A 19,103-nucleotide genomic window follows, 5' to 3' on the forward strand; every position below is an offset into this window, starting at 1 on the left:
GTCAATAGGCTGATTTTATTGAAATTAATCTTCTACCTGTGAGAAAATTCTAAAACTCTGCTGCTGAATCTATAGGTCATTTGGACAGAATTACAGCAATAGGAGAAACCCAGAAACAGCTCATAGCTGCAACAGTTTCCAGGGATGGTATTTTGAAAATGTGGGATTTGACTCTTGGCAAAGCGGTCTTCACTCTACATGAAATTGGGAAAAATATTAGTACTATCACAGTATGTTTGGACAACAGGCTGGTGGCTGTGTCTGACAAGACCAACATTAAAATTTGGGATCTTTCCTTGCAAAAAGTGGTGTATAGTTCTGGTGAATTTTTGGATACACCAATACTAACATCTTCAATGAATGGACAACTTCTGATAGCTTTTTTTAGTGGGATCCACAAAATTCAGGTGAGTTAGTTGTTTAGAAACTCAAAAGTCTATATGCTCTGATTAGACCTAGCTGGAAATATTTTTTGTCCTTTGCTCAGTTGATATTCATAATTGTAAAAACATCACAAACAGATGATTTTGTTAGCATTGCTTTTCAGAGGAAGGAGCCAAAATTTATAATTTAGTTAGGAGAGTTGTGCAAATACATTAAATATGGAAAAAGCTCTTCCTATATCAAGATATTTTGATAGTTTCCCAGGAACATTGGGGAAATAACCCAGTAGGCAGAAACCAGCTTTATCTGCATATGTTGTATAAAGAAAATAAAATCAACTAATTTCAATAGGAATTAAGTATTCCTTTTTTGTGGATGTAAATAATCAGATTTGTTAGATAAATTGTTTGCTAGAGATTCTTGAAACAATGTGTTTTAAAAAATCATGCTTAATTAAAAGGGTTCTTATACAGGTGGTCCTGCTTATTAGCAAGGTTCCATTCCAACCAAGCTACTGGAATAAGACTACTGTAAATATATTTTTTTTCTGTTCAATTGGCTCTGGTTCTTGGAGACTGTCTGGACAAGTTCTTGCAATTTTTTTACAAGGTTTTTCAGAAGTGGTTTTCCATTGCCTCCTTCTTAGAGCTGAGAGAAAGTCACCCAACTAGCTTTGTGCAAGGCAGAACTAGAATTCAGGTCTCTCAGATTCTAGCCTAAGGTCTAATACCACCACACCAAACTGGCTCTCACAGTACAAGAAATGCAATGCAAAATATAACTTACATATGATAAAAGTCTGCAGATGTATAAAGTACATTTAAAAACTCTATAAATACATGATACTTTTACCCCTTGTTAGAAGAGCTGGTCTATATTTTCCAACTGCAGACAATGAGACCCTAGAATAGATAATAAGGCTTTCCTGCATAACTAAATGATTCCTTTTTATTTTTCCTGTTATATTCTACAATGCAGGTTTTAAAAAGAAGAGGGAAAATATGGGGCTTTAAATTGATACGAAATAGCTGGCAGCTGGTTGACTATTTACTTTCATCCACAAATGTTTCAGGTTTTTGATCTTGTTCATTCATGCCAACTGCTCCATGAAGTCTACCTTTTTTCTGAAGAAGCTCCTATGCACAAGACTCATTCTCTACTAGTATCAAAGAACTCAGTAAAAGATTATGTTCTGTGTGCGTATAGGTTAGTGTAACTTAACTTCATGCTAATAAATTATTAAAATTCTCTACATAAAAATAAGCTATTGGTTCAGTAATTCTTGGTTTGCAGAATGTAGTAGATTCCATGAAGAAAAGCCCTATAGTTATGGCAAATTTGCTTGACAATTGTTCAGGCACTACTTTATAATACAAGATTTTCTCTATTTCTTCTTGCAATATTAAAGATGGGATACAAACAAACAAGTAAATATCAGGACTGAATGCTGAATCCTGAGTTACAGTATATTGAATACTCTCCTTTTTCAGGAATTTCAGTTAAATAATAAAGGATTGTCATTTAGGGAGGCAGAATTGTATAGCCTTATCAGAAATGATATAGTATGTACTAGAACCTGAAATTAGAAATAATTCAAGACAATCAAAGAAATATAGCTATGAACAAGAGATATATGAAGTGGCAAATACTTTGGGAGGGGGGGCGTATCAGTGACTTGCTTGGTTTTATGACTTATGAGACTTCGAATAGGGAGGCATATGGGATGAAGGAATTGCTGAAAAGGGCCAAAGAGGCCTGGCTCATTGGTTTAGATCTTGTTCTGTATTTTTTTTTATTGATGGCTCTAAAAATAAAGATTAAAAATATAGTACTCAAACTTACATTCTTAATGAGCCACACATAAATCTGTGAATAAAAAGCATTTTTTAAAGAATTGATTTTGCAATACAATAGTTTCCATCTGTATTTTTTTCCTCTTTTTTTTTTTTTTTTTGCAGAAGTGCAAGCGAAGCAATGGTTTTCAGTGGCAAAAAGGGAGAAGTAGTTGCTAGACTGAAAAGCCAGGAACCAATGGCTGCAGCTGAGGGGGTGGCTATCACTAAAGATTATTTTCTTGTGATCTTCAGGTAGTACCATCAAATTATTCTTTTACTCTCACCTAGCTGGCTCTTTCTTTGTCACTTTGTCACTTTCCCACATCCCTCAGTCAGCAGAAAACTAAATCAGCTTCAGGTCTGCGGTCCCCATTAAGATCTTGACCCAGACTCTGTTTCAGGGCACTGAAGCCCCCTAGCCTCCCTCCTAGGTTACAAAGCCTAACAAAATTTATACACCTTGTGGCTGCCATTGAACACTGGCAAAATAATTAAAATACTCTTTATCATTGGTTCAGTTAAGACAATATAAAGCTAGGAACAAGCTTTATATTGGCTAGGAACAAGATAAAAACAAATTGAAGGGGACATCTATTTGACATATCGGGCATTTGAAGATTCACACATTGGACTAAGAAATAATATGATTTGGTTAGTTTTGACATATGTTTTGTGAATATAGTCAATTATGGCTTATTTAATAAACCAGGACTAACCAAACTGTGCCAATCACAATTTGTAGATTCAGCCATTACATCATGCCAGAACCATACCAGATTCAAATTTTATGTAATGGAACTAGTTTTAAACACATTTGTATATTTTTCATAATAAAGCTAGGTATTCATATTTTTCTTTGTTTACATGTAGTATTTTATTCTATAATTCATTTTAGACATACTCAGGAGTATCTATCTCATCTAAGACTAATTATCTTGTTATAGGTGCCCTTTCATACGAAAGCAAGAAATTGTTCTTATAGAGCTCTACAATGTCCATACTTTTGCTTATGCTCATAGTCTGAAGGGTTGCTGCAATGATTATATTCACACTTTTGCTGTAAATCGTTTGGGATCTCATCTTGTGGCATTTAGTCCTATTCCAAATACTGGTACTACTGAGATAGTATCATGGAACTTGGAGTCTGAAGACCACAAACACTTGGCTAAATTTCCTTCAGTCCTTGTCGATGGTAAGTATTTTTTCTATGAATTTCAAACATTTTTGTAGAAAAAGTGTGTAATAATAATCCAGAAGTAAGAGGCTTTCCCCATTCAGTAAGTAAACAAGAATATCAAAATATAGAGATGCCTGCTCCTTCTCATTCAATCCTGCATTTGTTTTCAGAAATTGACTAACATGGGTGGAGAGCTACAAAAAATCTACAAGTCAGTAAAAAAAAAGTATGGCCAGCATAAAGCCATTATGAACTTTAGGAATAAGACATCTGTAATGCTCACAGCTGACAAAACTTGATCATTTTTCAGAATATAAATAGACTTCAAGAGTATCAGAACTGGCTTTCTCCAGAGACTGCTAGTGCTAGTTTTAAATCCAAGTCTAGCACTCCTTCAAAAAATACTGAACACATAAATAAAAGAGCTAGTACTCTTTGAAAAGAGCATTAACCCAATACTTGAAGGGTAGAGAGCAAATCCATATCAGCCTCAAGCCAATAGGAGTTGATCTGACCAAAGGTCCTGACATTAAATATTAAATATTCAATGAGCCACAGCAGATGGTTCATATGACAAGACTTCTTTTAACAGAAGACCAAAACCCCTACTAGAATAATTATAAGCAAATCTAGGTTGCTTCACCAATGGCCTAGGGATAATGCAATGGCATTCATGAGGAAATGTTCTATAAAATGGTTATCAGGACATCTTTATGTCAAGGTTTGTAGAATGTTAAAATAAGCCCTACAGTCCATTCTCATCAGATGCCATTTTTAATGGATAGTATCTTAAAGGTCCTTAGGAGAGTTTAAAAAGTGAAAATATCATTAAAATGTAGCAAAAGAATAGTCAGTGGGAACATGGGCAGCAGTGCTTTATACAAACAAACAAAATCATTTATAATTTAAATTAGATGTATTGAACTAGAATCAATGGAGGTAGAATTTTCCTTGTCTTCATTATTATCCTCTCGACTTTTTCAGTTTTGCCTACTATGGTCCACCATGCAGTTACCAATGTTACTGAAAGATCTAGTAATAGATTACAAATAATCTAGTTAGTTCCATAGCTAGAGAATATATTGCTCAAGTGATAGATGAAATTCGGCATTTCCTTTATTTGTATTGTTTTATACATTTCACTTTTTTTCTTACTATGCTACTAATATCTTTTTCTTCCAAATATATCCATTCTTTTCATAGCCTTGTGTTTTTTAAAAAAATTTCAGCAGAATTCTTAAAAATGTCTGTGTGCCTACATTGCACATGCAAGAATAGCCAACAATCTAAATTTTGCCCAATCATTGCCACAATATGAATTATATATATATATAAACACACACACACACACACACAGTTTTGGATAATTTTCCTCAATAAATAAATGAATAAATTTATTTAGCTTAGGATTTATGCAGATCACATTTTAGATCATATTTATATAGAAATACTGAAAATTAAAAGGCCAGGAACACTTCTATTACCAAAGCACTGCCCCTCCAGACCTTGGCAGATACCCTCAATTTTATGGTCTGGGACAAAGTTATTCTAAATGCCAACTCTTAGCCTTTTTAATGGTATTTTCACGAATATCTTCCCTAGACCAACTCAAGCTTTAATTGATATTTTTAAATGATCACACAAGCATTAATGAATGTTGAGATTTATTGAACAATGGCCAAAATGATCTTTTCTAATTATCATAATTCATGTATCTGTAGGTATATGCTCTGACCTTCGATATTGTTTAGCATTCTGTGATGGAGATAATTACCTTCGATCCTGGAACTTGGCTTCCAAAATCAATGACCAGTCTTTGACTGTCACTGCAAGCAACACAAAGAAAACAAATGGTATTCAGAATATTGTGACAATGAAAAACTATCCCAGGTAACCAAAATAGGCAGGAGGGAAGTTTATGTTAGAAGTAAATTATGTGTATCACTTTGAGACCCGGAATATATTTTTCACCAATTCTAAAGGCAGGACAGAAGATTGAAACAGCCTGTTCCCAACGTAACAGTTCTATTTTGCTTGTATTTACTGTATAAGCGAAACAAGATTGTGGAAAAACCAAAGGCTACAAAAGTTTCTGTAGGACTGAGAAAAAATTAGAAATTGGACCTCCACAATATTTATGCATTTATACTCATTGCCTCATTTATTCAATATTTATGCATTAATATACATTGCCTTATTTATTTATTTATAAAATTTATAGGTCATCCAATTTACTTCAACATAACCCCTATTACTGGAGGACTAAGTAGTTTTATATTTAATTATGGTAATTTTATTTTATGCTGTGCTAAACAAGCCTGGAATAACAGCTCAAGGCTCTTAATGGGAACCTGTGAAATAGATACGCACAGAATTAAAAACATTGGAAGCATTTGACAAAATGCCTTTGCATATCAGAATTGAAGATAAGTATGGCATTACAGGCCAGGCATTGTATTTCAGGATTAGATGCTCATACTTCTGATTACATTCCTGGCAGTTGTCACAAAAAATAGAATAAATCTGAACCAAATTAACCTTCTGCCACATCATTCTTTTTGTAGAACATATACCTTAGAGTTTACTGCATTGAAGCAACAACTTACATATAGAAATATCTTTTCATTTTAACATTCAGTTTACCTGAACAGAACACCAGTTTTTCTCAAATAATGTAACTTTAATCTACATCATCTTGATTCAGTAACAAAGATACATTGGATGTTGGAGGGTTTGTTTGTTTGTTTGTTGCTTGATTTGCTGTTCATCAGATGAGTGGTTTTGAATTCATAACTGCCTTCCTTGCCATCCACTATCACACAGATTTTTAGTTGTGGGGCCAAAATGAGGGGAAATCCCCAAGTAAGCTCTTGAGCTCTTGGAGGGAAGTTGGGACATAAATGCAGCGCACAGTTCATGATAAAGGAAGCAAGTGGGCATATAGCTGATCACTCAGTTGTACATATTGCAATTCTTAATCCTAATTCCATAGCTCAAAACAACCAACTATCCTACTTCCACATAAAATCATGTTTGTTTTTATTTTACTGCAGTAAAATATAATGGTAAGGAATAGTGTTTCACAAGCAAATATATGGCAAATTACAAGAAACTTTTTTCTTGCCATTTTTTCAACAACAGAGAAATAACAATGTTTTGACATTTTTGCAATATAATAATAACAAGATTATTTATATCTATCTTTCCAAAGGTATGCTGTGTGCCGAAACACAAGTCCGGGAGTCATAGCAGTATGGAATATTTTAAAATCCAAGTGTAAACATAATGCTGTGCGGGTGGAAAGAGGGCTGGTAGAGAACACAGACGTTGTACTGGCGAGAGACATGAAACTTTATATACTTACAGGCAAGGGAATAGCCTCCTTTGCAGATCCTCCAAGATCAATTTTCCAGGTACCAAACACATTTTTTCCTTTATAAATACTGATTCTTTGCTTTTCAGCTGATTTCACAAATGGTGAATTTATTGAGAAAAAGTGGAGTCTGATAAGAAAATGATTTTGTAGTGAATGAGGAAAACCTTATCCAAACTGTAGAGAAATAAAAGTATTAAAGGGTTTAAATATCTTTGAAGGAATTAATGAATTTAAGTCTAAATTTGTCAGTTAAATCTAGAAAATATGGGTAATCATCTATTCCTGAATAATTGAGTGCCGGAAAGTTATTTTATAGAGAAAAATAGTGGATAGAAGTACACTAAAATGGTAGATATATGTGTGGAATTAGGGATTGTCTAATTGTTAATATGTGTGTGGCAGGAGGTATTGTCAGGATGGGGCCTAAGACCACCTAGTATGAGAAAACCAGGAACATTTAGGGTTCCTAGATGTACATGTATTACAATTTAGCAGGTCTTTCTCTACACCAAGCAGAAATAATTTTTTATGCAATTCCAGACGCTGTTAGTTTATGATCTTCTGAAAAAGAAGTACATAAAGAAGCAGAGTGGGCTTTACATAATTCCTTGTCCAAATAATGAATACAAGATGCTAGAAGGAGGCCTTCTACTTGGTCTTTCTGAGAACAGGTAACATCTTGCAGCTATTGAAAAAGCACATATTTATATTACAGGTAGTCCTTATTTAGGGACCCCAACTGGGACCAGCAACTGAGTCATTAAGCAAAGCAGTCACTAAGTGAAATTGCAATTGTGCTTATGATCGGGCGAGAAACTGCTTAAGGTGGAAAGAAATTGCATTATTTACACCATCTATCACTATTACAAGTTTAGAATAGTTTTAAGTTTCAAACCTTAACCAATTAATCTTTTTAGAAAATTGTACTTTTTTTGTGAATTGTAAAATCAGTGGAGTCAGTATAACATTGCAAAATCAGAAAGCTCAAGTCTGTTTTGAGACTGAAAATAAAAAAAATCAACATGAAGTGGCAATTCTTGTGATAACATTTGAATTAATTTTAGCAGATAAATTTAGCAGAAATTTGTAAACTCAAGCATTCTTTTACCTTTCAACATACATTTTAGATTAAATTTATCTCCTATGCTTTATTACAAATTAAATGTTTACTGTATATTAATAGAATTTCTAATAAAAAATAGTACATTTTTGGTTGTTTTGTCTGATTCCTATTGTATTTTCAGAGACCATTTTGTTACTTGGAACTTGGAGACAGGACTTATTAAGGATCGATTAAGACCAGAATACAAAGAAAATTTTGTCTTGCAATGTACTCAACCCACTACCCATTCCTCATCCAAAGAAAACATGAAGAGACCTAAAGGAGTTTTGTATAAAGAAAAAACAGGTTTCAAATATTTAATTCTACTGAAAGTCTAAATTGTCAAAGCTAATTCTATGCAGTAATCAGTAACAATTGAAACATAAAACCATTCCTTGGTAAATTGGAGAAACCACAGAAAACCCATGACGTCAGGTTTATTATTTTTGGCTTTGCATTTTGTTTGAAAGCTCACACGACTGCACGATTGTTCCATTTTATCTTCTGAATAATAATAACTTTCAGTTTTGTTGAAACAGAATGACTTGTTAAACTCTATGATTCATCTGGAGATTTGAACCTTGGTGTTTCTGATCCAAATTCAATACTTTACTTTTAACACTTTACAGCAGGTGTTTGGTGGCTAGCTGAGTGAATACTGAAGCTGGGGGTGGCACTGAGACTTTGAGATGCTTGGCAGTGCATCTTTTGGGGCACTGGTGAATTTATCACTTTTTAAAAACTGCTGATATGCCACTCAACATTGCTTGTCAGGCTACATGCTTTATAGATGTTCTTAATTTTTAATACATAGTTAACATAACTTATTTAAAATAACCTATATTTTGAAGTCATACAGAAAGTTTCCACAACATTAGCTTATTCTTGGCCTGTGTGATCCATTTAACAATCATTTACATATACAGCTAAAACGCAGAATGGGTATAATTTCGTTTTATTAAACTGATAGTTTCTTGAGAACATTGCAAGCATTTGAAGTAATATTACAGGTAGGCAGAGAGCAGAGAAAAAGTAAAATAAATTAGTTCTGAAATACCTAATTTAATTGAAATATCTATCAATCTTCAAAGAATCTATTTTTTTTTTTAATTTTTAAATTACTGGCTACTTTTAGAACTGTTGCTTGAATTTTGCCTTAATTCAGTTGTGTCCCCAAAGAGTAATTCATGTTTAGGTATTTACTCCCACTCTACTCCCCCCTATGCCTAAAGAAATCAATCAATTTGGTTATTGACCAGCAAAACAAATATTTTTGGGGGGGAAAGGGACACTGGATATCAATGCACCCTATACAGGACAAAAATTGTCTAAACTGAAAAAACTATAAAAACACAAAATACAAGTAAAATTATAAGTTTATGAAGTTGGGTCATAAAATTAATATAATAAGCCATTATGCAATTTGTATAAGACTTGTTTAAGAATTTAAAATAATAAAATTACTAATCCAAAATATAGAACCATTATAATTATAATTGTACCGGATTTGAAATGAATACCTAACACTAACCATCATTACAAAGAATGTTCTTCCTGCGTTAACTCACAAAATTCAGACTGCCCCAGGAGCTGCTGATACTGTTCTATAGGGGAATGACTGAGTCTGTCATTTGTACTTCTATAATTATCTGGTTTAGTACAACAACCAAACAGGACAGATATAGACTTCAATGGATAGTTGAAAGAAAGAAAGAACAATTGCAACCAGGCTGCCTTCCATTGAGGACCTGTATATTGCATGGGTCAGGAGGGCTGAGAAAATATCTACAGACTCCTCACATCCTGGACATACACTGTTAAACAATTAGGTCCAGGCAGTTTTTTCCCTCATGCCATCATTCTGCTGAACACCTACTTACCACAGTACTGTCTTATATCTATTTAACCATCTAGTATGGTTGTAAGCTTTATCCTTCTCATCTTTTCTACTACCTTCTTCTACTGGCATCTTACGATTATATTACTTTATTGTTTGTATGTACAGACAGTTTATGCACCGGAGACAAATTTCTTGTGTGTCCAATCACATTTGGCCAATATTCTATTCTGTTCTGTTGTTATTCTCTCCTCTCCTCTCCATTATTTTATTCTTATTATTCTATTCTAATGCAAAAACACCAGCTTCCTTGCTGTATAGCAACTACCCCAGACTCTGTTACCTGTTTCAGGGCACTAAAACCCACTAGCCTCCCTCCTAAGTGACAAAGCCTAACAAAATGTATACACCTTGTGGCTGCCATTAACACTGTCAGAATAATAAAAATATTCTTTATCATTGGTTCAGTTAAGGCAATATAAGGCTACCTCACTCATGGGCTAGGAACAAGATAAAAACAAATTAAGGGGACATCTATTTGACTTATGGGGCATTTGAAGCCAATAGCTCTTTATTATTATTCTATTCTTATTGTATTCTAATGCTAAAACACCAGCCTCCTTGCTGAATAGAACTACTCTACCTAAGCTACCTGACTCCATTTCTGTGTTGGCAATGGAATCCCCCAGATTCATGGTTTTGGGGGACTTCTTTCTCTAGGAAAGAGGTATGAGGGAGCATGTCAAAAATGCCAGTTTTTGACAAAAATGGCATAAATCGATCAAATGACTTTGGGATGCTGCAAATAGCCATAAATTCAGGTCATTTGCTGAATGGCTGAAATGTGGTCATGTGACCATCGGTGGGTTAACCATCAGAAATTTAGTATTGGGTCGTAAGTACATTTTGGGAAGTCCATTGTAATTCTGAATGGTTGCTAAGTAACCAAATGTAAGTTTAGGACTATCTGTATTCACTATCTCTGCTTTGGGTTTGTACATTTTTAGTTTTAATAATCTCTATTTTAATGCTGATTTTTCTATTTTTAAATGTCTGTTTTTACCTATGTATTCTTTTTCAAAAAATACATTTTTCTGACTATTGTACACCACTCAGTGTCACTACTCATGACATGGGTAGCTATATAAAATTGAAAAATAATTAAATATTACATCTAGAAAAATGTAGTAAGGTAATGCATAAGAAAGAAAAATATGTGAGTAGTGATCATGGTTTCAAATCTAAAAGTTAGACTTCATCTATAGTGACTATATTGTTAAAATAGGTCTGGTAGCTAATAACTACAATAAGAGTCAATTGACAATAATGACATACTGTAATATATTGTTATGAAGTAGAATGAATAAATAGACAGCTCTATTCGAATTGTGGAACATATCTAGAAGGAAGAAAAATTATGTTGTATAAATCATGAAACAATATTTGGCTGTTATTTCTGAAGTAGAATCCAAATGATCTGATAGTAACAAATTGAGACAAGAAATCAGTGCAACCAGGGTATCTGATGCTGGGTGGGAATACTAACTTCTGATGAGTGTCAGCACAGAGGCAGCAGTACAACAGAACATCATCTAGCATTTCGATTGCTCCTCCACTGTTCAAAAGGGATGTTCTTTCCCCTCAATAACTGCTTTTGGAAAGACATTGGATCAAGCCATAGACAGAGCCATTCTAAATTTAGGCGATGTTATGTACTGAGGCTTCTGGCTAAGTGAAGTGGTGTCTTGGAAGGGTGTTTCTGGGCAAGAGTTATAGATCTGATTGTTGCTCTAAGTCAATGGCATGTTGTTAAAGACTTGCATATTTGTAACCCATCAAGGTGATAGCTGTCCATGAGAAACCATAGGATTTAAACTTTTCATGTATTGTCTCACACCAGGGAGACTGGAAGCTGTCAATTATAATTAAAGCGGCCACTTGAGGAAGCTTTCTGATTTTGCTAGATCCAGAAATGATTCTTTGGTCCTCAGGAAGTCAATTTTATATAAGCATAAAGAGGTGCTTGAATCAGTTGAACTGTTTTTGGATATGCATTCTTGAGAAATGGGGGCTATTCCACATCAATAGCTCTTTCCTCAATTGACTGACTGAGATGGTGGCAGGTATACCATGCCTGCATGGAAACAAAATTTTGTTGCATGGAAACAAAATTTTTAATATAAATTTGCAGGACAGGCAGACAATTAGACATTGCTTATTCAACATTCTCTCTTCCCTATAGCCACCAAAACCTACGCTGTTTAGTGCAAAGTAAATTCTTTATGTATCTCTGGCGTGTGACCTGCCAAGCTTGAATAGTTTGGTATCAGCTATTGCAGGGCTGTCAAACTCAGCCCGCGGTCCAGATGCGTCACGTGATGGCCACGCCCCCGCCCAGTTTAGTGAAGGGGAAAAAAGTCCCAATACGTCATGTGACGCCGCTGTGACGATATGAGTTTGACACCCCTGAGTTGTAGCCTTATTACCATTCCATCTAAAAATGAGAATAATTGGTTTTACCAACCAAACTCAAATCCAAATCAAGCCCTCATAAATTTATTGAGATAATGCTAGGTCTATTTCTGATTTAGATCCAGGTGTGCAACAAAGGAGCAATTACTATAACTGAGTGCTCTTTCACCAGTTTCAAAAAACAGTATGACAGAAGGGTTTCAAATTGCTGTAGTAATTGCCCTGCTTGTAAAAAAAGTTACACCAAAGAATCATATTTGGAAGGCTAAATTGAATTTAGTAGTAACCTTCTTCCATTTTCATATATAATAGAAACAGACACTCGTCTCACACACAAATTCAATAGCAGATAGATTTTAAAAATTGAGGAAACTTTTAAAATAATTATCAGCAGTAGATACAGTTCATGGAGAAAGCTGAAAATATCACTATGGATCTCGGCCTAATCATCCATTTATGGAAAGCAACATTAATCTTAAACCCCAACCCTGTTGACTTTTTGCAAAACTTTAAAATCCAGGCCTGGGATTCGGAATATGTTAAGGGTCCCATTACTAGGTATTCTTATTAGTTGATTAATCATCATAGCTGCTGTTCGTATTTATTTCGTGAATGTTTTTATTGCTTTAATTTTTTATTAACTGTTTTACAATTTTAGAATTGTAAGCTACCCAGTCAGTTGGTTGAGTTGAGAGGCTATAGAAATTTGTAAGCTATCTTGTTGAAAAGCACAACTAGAATTCAAATTTTGTTTTAATGCAGTAGCCCCCAATCTTTTGGGCATCAGAGACTGATGGTTTTTCCATGGATGGGGGTGGGGGGCAGTGGTTTCACACACTGCCTGGATCCTGGACATACATGGATGGGGCTTCGCTCATTTCCGCAGTCTGGCTCTTGACTGGCTGCAGACTGGGGTATGGGGAGCCTTGATTTAATGGATACAATCATGTCTTTGTAGAAATCTGAAACTATTATATGTGGCAAAAAGTACTGGTACCCCACCTTTTCCCAAAGAATCCCAATTTGCTGCGAAATAAGTTGAAACTGACACTCACTATTCTTTATTCCTCTAATATTTCATAGCATACCCGTTTGAGACAATAATGGCAGTCAAGCATTTTCTGTAACTTTAAATAAGACTTGTACATTTTTCAACTGGCAATTGCTCCAGTTGTCTCAGGTTTGATGGGTTGCTTCCTCCAACTTTATGTTTCAGGGAGAACTATAGTATTGGCTCCTTCTATAGGGGAAGGGTATTGTTTTGGCGCAGTAATGGTGCAGTGATTAGAATGCAGTATTGCAGGCTAACTCTGCATTCCGTTGCCAGGAGTTTGATCCTGACTGGCTCAAGGTGGACTCAGCCTTCCATCCTTCCGAGGTCAGTACAATGAGGACCCAGATTGTTGGGGGCAATATGTTGATACTGTTAACTGCTTAGAGAATGCTGTAAAAACACTATGAAATGGTATATAAGTCTAAGTGCTATTGCTATTTATAACTTGCTATTGTCCTTTTTAGATTTTTTTTAAATTTCCTCAGCCTAACCTACAATCTTTTTTCCTAGAAGTCTCCAAATACCAACCAAAGCCCAAGATTGCTTAATGTTTGACTCTGCTGAGACAAAATAGCTGTTAAAGTCCTTTAACACCACTATTAAGAATCACAAAAATTACATGAAATGGTATTTCATGTGTAATACCATTTTTTTTTTTTACATATGCCTTTCTCTTAGCATTATGGCATCCCTGGGAAAAGCGAAATGAAACCAATACTGGAAAGAAAAGGAAAAAAGAAAAGGCATTAAAACTGGAGGTAGAGACATTACAAAAACTAGCTAAAGAGAAAAACAATACTATTGATCAGTTCCTCCTGAGTGGAGATGAGAAGGTGAGTTATACTTACCAAATCACCATTTATACGTATTTGTACATACTTATTTAAATGTTAACATGCTTAATATCCTACATGTATTCTTTTGTTCTATAAATATATTAAAATATAACTCATTTGACATTGTAACTTTTCAAAAGTTAACTAATGCAGACTTTTCAATGCTGGTATCTTCCTGTTCTGTGTGGTACAGATGACAGCATGATGTCTTGCGCATCATACCAAGGTGCCATTTATTATGTACCATATTTTTTGGTCTATAAGACATACCAGTATATAAGACACACCAAGATTTCAAAGAGGTAAGTAAGAAAAAAAAGGTTTTTGCCCTCCTCGGCCCCAAGGAGCACTCTGCAAGTCTCCCAAACCCTCTGCGTGCTCCGCTTTTCACAAAAATGGGGGCATTTTTGCCCTCCCCTAGCCCCCAGGACAGGGGTGAAATGCTACTGGTTCGCTCCAGTTTGGGCGAACCGGTAGTGATAAAAACTACGGTTCAGGCGAACCGGTAGTAAAAAAATGCTTTAAAAAGTAAAAAAAAGGTTCTGACGATCACAGCTGTGCTGCGTGATTGTCAGAACCATTTTTTTTTTACTTTTTTAAAACATTTTTTTACTACCAGTTCGGACCAATAGGTAGTAAAAAATGCTTTAAAAGTATATATATATTTTTAAAAAGTTGGCCACGCCCACCCAGTCACATGACTCCCCCAAGCCATGCCCACAGAACCAGTAGCAAAAAATTTTAGATTTCACCACTGCCCCAGGAGCACCCTGCAGGCCTCCCAAACCCTCTGCGCTCCCCGTTTTTCACAAAAATGAGCCCGTTTTTGAAAAAAAATGGGGTGCACAAAAGTTTGGGAGGCCTGCAAAGTGCTCTTAGGGGCTGGGGGAGGGCAAAAATGTCCCCATTTTCCCCCAAAACAGGGGCATTTGTGCTCTCCCCAGCCCCTAGGAGCACTCTGCAGGCCTTCCAAACCCTCTACGCACCCTGTTTTTGTGAAAAATGGGCCCATTTTTTGCAAAAATGGGAAGAGCGGGGCTTCGGGAAGCCAAAAACGGCTGTATTCGGTGTATGACCCACCAACATTTCCACCCTCTTTTAGGAGGGAAAAAACTGTGTCTTATACTCCAAAAAATACGCTATTTATTTTTTAATTTGTACTTTGCCTTTATGCTTAAACAAGCAAAGGCAAGTAACATTAAAAAATAAAGAATTAAAAATATAAAATAATAAAATTATTAACAGAACAGAAATGAACCATTGCACATTTTATAAATGCAAGTAAAGTGGGACCCAAATGTGTTTTTAGAATATAGGTAGTCCTTGGGTTACAACCATGTGCCCAATCACCATTTGAAGTTACAGCGGTGCTAAACGGGGGAAGTATGTCCAGTTTTCAAAGTTGCAGCCATTGCAGCATTCCCAGTTATTATTACATGATCATTTGGATGCTTGGCAACCAGCATGAAATTATGACAATTGCAGCATCCTGCAGTCACGTGATTGCCATTTGTAAGCTTCCCTGCTAGCTTCCCATAAACAAAGTCAGTGGGATAGTCGGCAGGAGGTTGCAAGTCCCCCAAGACTGCAAATTTTCTCCTGGGAACACCCAGGAAAACACCCATGAGACATGAGAATGTCATACTTCAGAGCATTAGGCCTCTTGCCCATACACAATAGAATGCGCCTGTTACTCCTAGTACCCATCCATGGCTCCTGCCTGCTTGTACTCCATAGTCCCAACTTGCCTGCCTGTAGCTTGACCACTGGCCTGCTTGCCTATGATTGTTTCAAGGGCATAGCAAGTGCTTCTTCATACATCATGGTCATGTGAGGTTCACATTTGATGGCAATGGGGATTGCTAGGATTACTGTTGCTAAGCGATGGTCACATAACATCATGCTTTATGACTGCATTGCTTAGTGATGAAAATTCCAGTCCCAATTACCGCAAACAAGGCAGTTGCTCAACATAGGCCACCTGTATACTTAGTATTCAAAGATCCTTTAGTATAACAGTCTTAACTGCTACATTTTGCACCAATCGCAACTTCTGGATACTTTTCTGTGCAGCCCAACATAGAGCATATGCAGTAATTATTTGGAGTTGAATTTAGCTCGTTTTAAAATGGAACAATATAATATCCCACTCATTGTCGTAGCTATATAAATTTACTAAATATAAAAAAATAAAAATGTATTTTCATATAAGTTTTGCTGATATATAAAGGAACCCTGTGTGAACAGAGTACTGTGCAAAAGTGCTAGGCAATTGTGCAAAAATACTGTAAATTAAGAATGCTTTTACAAATAAAAGTGTTAATAGTTTATTTTTTATCAATAACAAAATGGAAAGTAAATGAACAGAAGAGAAATCCAAGTCAAATCAATATTTGGTGTGACCACACTTTGCCTTTAAAACAACATCAATTCTTACACTTGCACAAAGTCAGGGATTATGTAGGATTAGTTAGGTGTACAATTAACCAATTATACCAAGCAGATGCTAATGATCATCAATTTCATATGTAGGGTGAAAGTCATTAACTGAAACAGAAACAGCTGTGTAGGAGGCTCAAAACTGGGTGAGGAATAGCCAAACTCTGCTACTCAGGTGAGGTTGTGGAAGAGAGTTTCATGTCACAGATCATACACCCTGAGCACAAGAACAAGACAAAAGGCAGTTATACTGCATCTCCCAGGCAAAGATTTCGAAGCAGACTGGGGTTTCAGGATGTGCTGTTCAAGCTCTTTTGAAGAAGCACAAAGAAATGGCCAATGTTGAAGACTGTAGACACAGTGGTCGGCCAAGGAAACTTAATGTAGAGATGAAAAGATACATCATGCTTATTTCCCTTCAACATCTGAAGATGTCCAGCAGTGCCATCAGCACAGAACTGGCAGAAACCAGCGGGACCCAGGTACACCCATCTGCTGTTCAGAGAGATTTATTTTTATTTATTTATTTTTATTTTATTTCGAATTTATATACCACACCTTCTCCCGAGGGACTCAGGGCGGTGTACAGCCAGATAAAAACATATAATACAAACATTAAAAACAATTAAAAGGATATATATTAATTTGGCCCCAATTTAAGATAACAAACCAATGAAAAAATTAAAAATATGTTAAAAAATATGTTAAGCCAGCCCGGCTTGCTGAAAAAAGAAAGTTTTAAGGGCACGTCAGAAGGCACCGAGGTCTTGGATTCTCCTTATCTCTGGGGGCAGTTGATTCCAGAGGGTAGGTGCCCCCAGAGAAGGCCCTCCTCCATTGTTTGGCTGATGGCACCCCAAGGAGGTCCTCTGTGGGAGCGCCCAGGTCGGTGGGAGGTCATCAGTAGCAGCAGGTGGTCTCGAAGATAACTAGGTCCTATGCCATGGAGCGCTTTAAAGATGGTAACCAACACCTTGAAGCGCACCCAGACCATTGAGAGCCAGTGCAGCTCACGCAGGAGCGGTGTTATGTGGGAGCGCCAGGCGGCTCCCGTGATTACCCGCGCGGCCGCATTCTGGACCAGATCTGGCCAGAAGTGGTCTTCATAGAAAAATTGCAGCCAAAATGCCAAACCTCCGATGTGGAAACAAGTACTGTATATGAATACTTAGTCTTAGAGCCTGGGGTGCAGCAAAATGGCAGTGATCTGGACTTGAGTCAGAATTTGAAATATCTGGTTATAGCAGTTTGTTCACCAAAGGGCTGGAGAGTGGTACAATAATGAGTGTCTGCTGGCAACAGTGAAGCATGGTGGCGCTTTCTTGCATTTGGGGCTGCATTTCTGCAAATGGAGTTGGAGTTTTGGTCAGGATCAATAGTGTCCTCAATCCTGAGAAATTCAGGCAGATACTTATCCATCATGCCATATCATCAGAGAGGCTTGTGTTTGGTCGAAAATTTATTCTGCAACTGGAGAATGGCCTCAAACATACATCCAATGTCATTAAGAACTATCTTCAGCATAAAGAAGTTATGGTTTGGCCCTCACAGATTCCTGATCTCAACATTGAGTCTGTCTGGGATTACATGAAGAGACAGAAGGATTTGAGGCAGCCTACATCCACAGAAGATGGTTAGTTCTCCATAGATATTTAGAACAATCTTGAAACCTTGCTAAGTTTTTTCAAAAACTGTGTGCAAATGTACCTAGAACAACTTATGCTGTTTTGTAGGCAAAGGGTAGTCACATCAAATATCGATTTGATTTGGAATTCTCTTCTGTTCATTTACTTTCCATTTTGGTAACTGATTAAAAAAAAACTTTTAACATCTCTATTTCTAAAAGAATTCTTAATTTACAGCATTTTTGCACAACTGCCTAGTACTTTTGCACAATACTTATATTGTTGAAGTTTAGTGCTTCTATAATTTATTTCATAAACAAAGTAATCAAACATGTCCTATTACACTGAAAAATAATTGCTCCCTACTTCTTGTCTTTTCCCTCTAAAAAGTAGCAAGGCCAAAACCTTTGCAGAGGGGAACCATGTTGCTTAATTTATTTTTGCCAGATGTTAAATATGTTTGTTTTAAAAAGAACTGCCTTTCTCTTTTCACAGATAGCTGTGTGTTCCTACTATGCACATCATCTATCAGTGTTCAGCTTGGAAACCATGTCCTATCGCCACACACTTGAGAGCAAAGAATCAATGCTTTTTTTATATAATGCTACCTTAACATATACTGGGCATTATCTAGTGCTTTCCAATTACAATGAGGAGGAAAAAATCAGCTATGTAACACTATGGAATTTAATCACAGGAAAGGTATAATTTCTGCAATACTTGGGCAACAACAAAGTTTTGTGGTAGCTTGGTTTCCAAATCAAACAATGATAAACAATCTAAGGTCTCTGCAAACAGTTTGTGAACTAACACAATTTATCTTATCATTTCCTTTCACGTTTCCATTAGTTAGTTTAAAATTATTCCTAATTTTGGAATGTTTGAATTGGGTTATTCTATCATCAAACTATTCCTTCTATAATCCAAATTATCCAGATCTACTACAATACATCTTTTTAGCAGAGT

At 36.0% G+C, this 19,103-nt stretch overlaps 1 protein-coding gene and 1 long non-coding RNA gene across 6 annotated transcripts in view; one reads left to right on the forward strand and one right to left on the reverse strand.

Moving 5' to 3' along the window:
* The window catches only part of RWDD4 (RWD domain containing 4), a 60,694-nt gene that overhangs the window by 37,708 nt on the left and 3,883 nt on the right, over positions 1-19,103 (forward strand). For all 5 annotated transcript variants that reach the window (XM_087874714.1, XM_087874711.1, XM_087874712.1 and 2 more), the window contains 10 exons: positions 76-407; positions 1,457-1,590; positions 2,343-2,471; positions 3,164-3,411; positions 5,118-5,286; positions 6,608-6,809; positions 7,313-7,443; positions 8,017-8,180; positions 13,916-14,070; positions 18,633-18,839. In XM_087874714.1, the coding sequence (XP_087730840.1) occupies positions 76-407; positions 1,457-1,590; positions 2,343-2,471; positions 3,164-3,411; positions 5,118-5,286; positions 6,608-6,809; positions 7,313-7,443; positions 8,017-8,180; positions 13,916-14,070; positions 18,633-18,839 (1,871 nt within the window). The remainder of the gene's footprint in view (positions 1-75; positions 408-1,456; positions 1,591-2,342; positions 2,472-3,163; positions 3,412-5,117; positions 5,287-6,607; positions 6,810-7,312; positions 7,444-8,016; positions 8,181-13,915; positions 14,071-18,632; positions 18,840-19,103) is intronic.
* Positions 3,069-15,927, reverse strand: LOC117680208 (uncharacterized). The gene is made up of 4 exons (XR_015729118.1): positions 15,822-15,927; positions 6,761-6,946; positions 5,171-5,222; positions 3,069-4,428 (listed from the first exon to the last, which is right to left on the reverse strand). It is a non-coding gene; the product is annotated as an uncharacterized LOC117680208 (long non-coding RNA).

Source organism: Pantherophis guttatus, chromosome 8 (genome assembly GCF_059756535.1).
Source record: "Pantherophis guttatus breed Tessera chromosome 8, ASM5975653v1, whole genome shotgun sequence".
NCBI lineage: Eukaryota > Metazoa > Chordata > Lepidosauria > Squamata > Colubridae > Pantherophis > Pantherophis guttatus.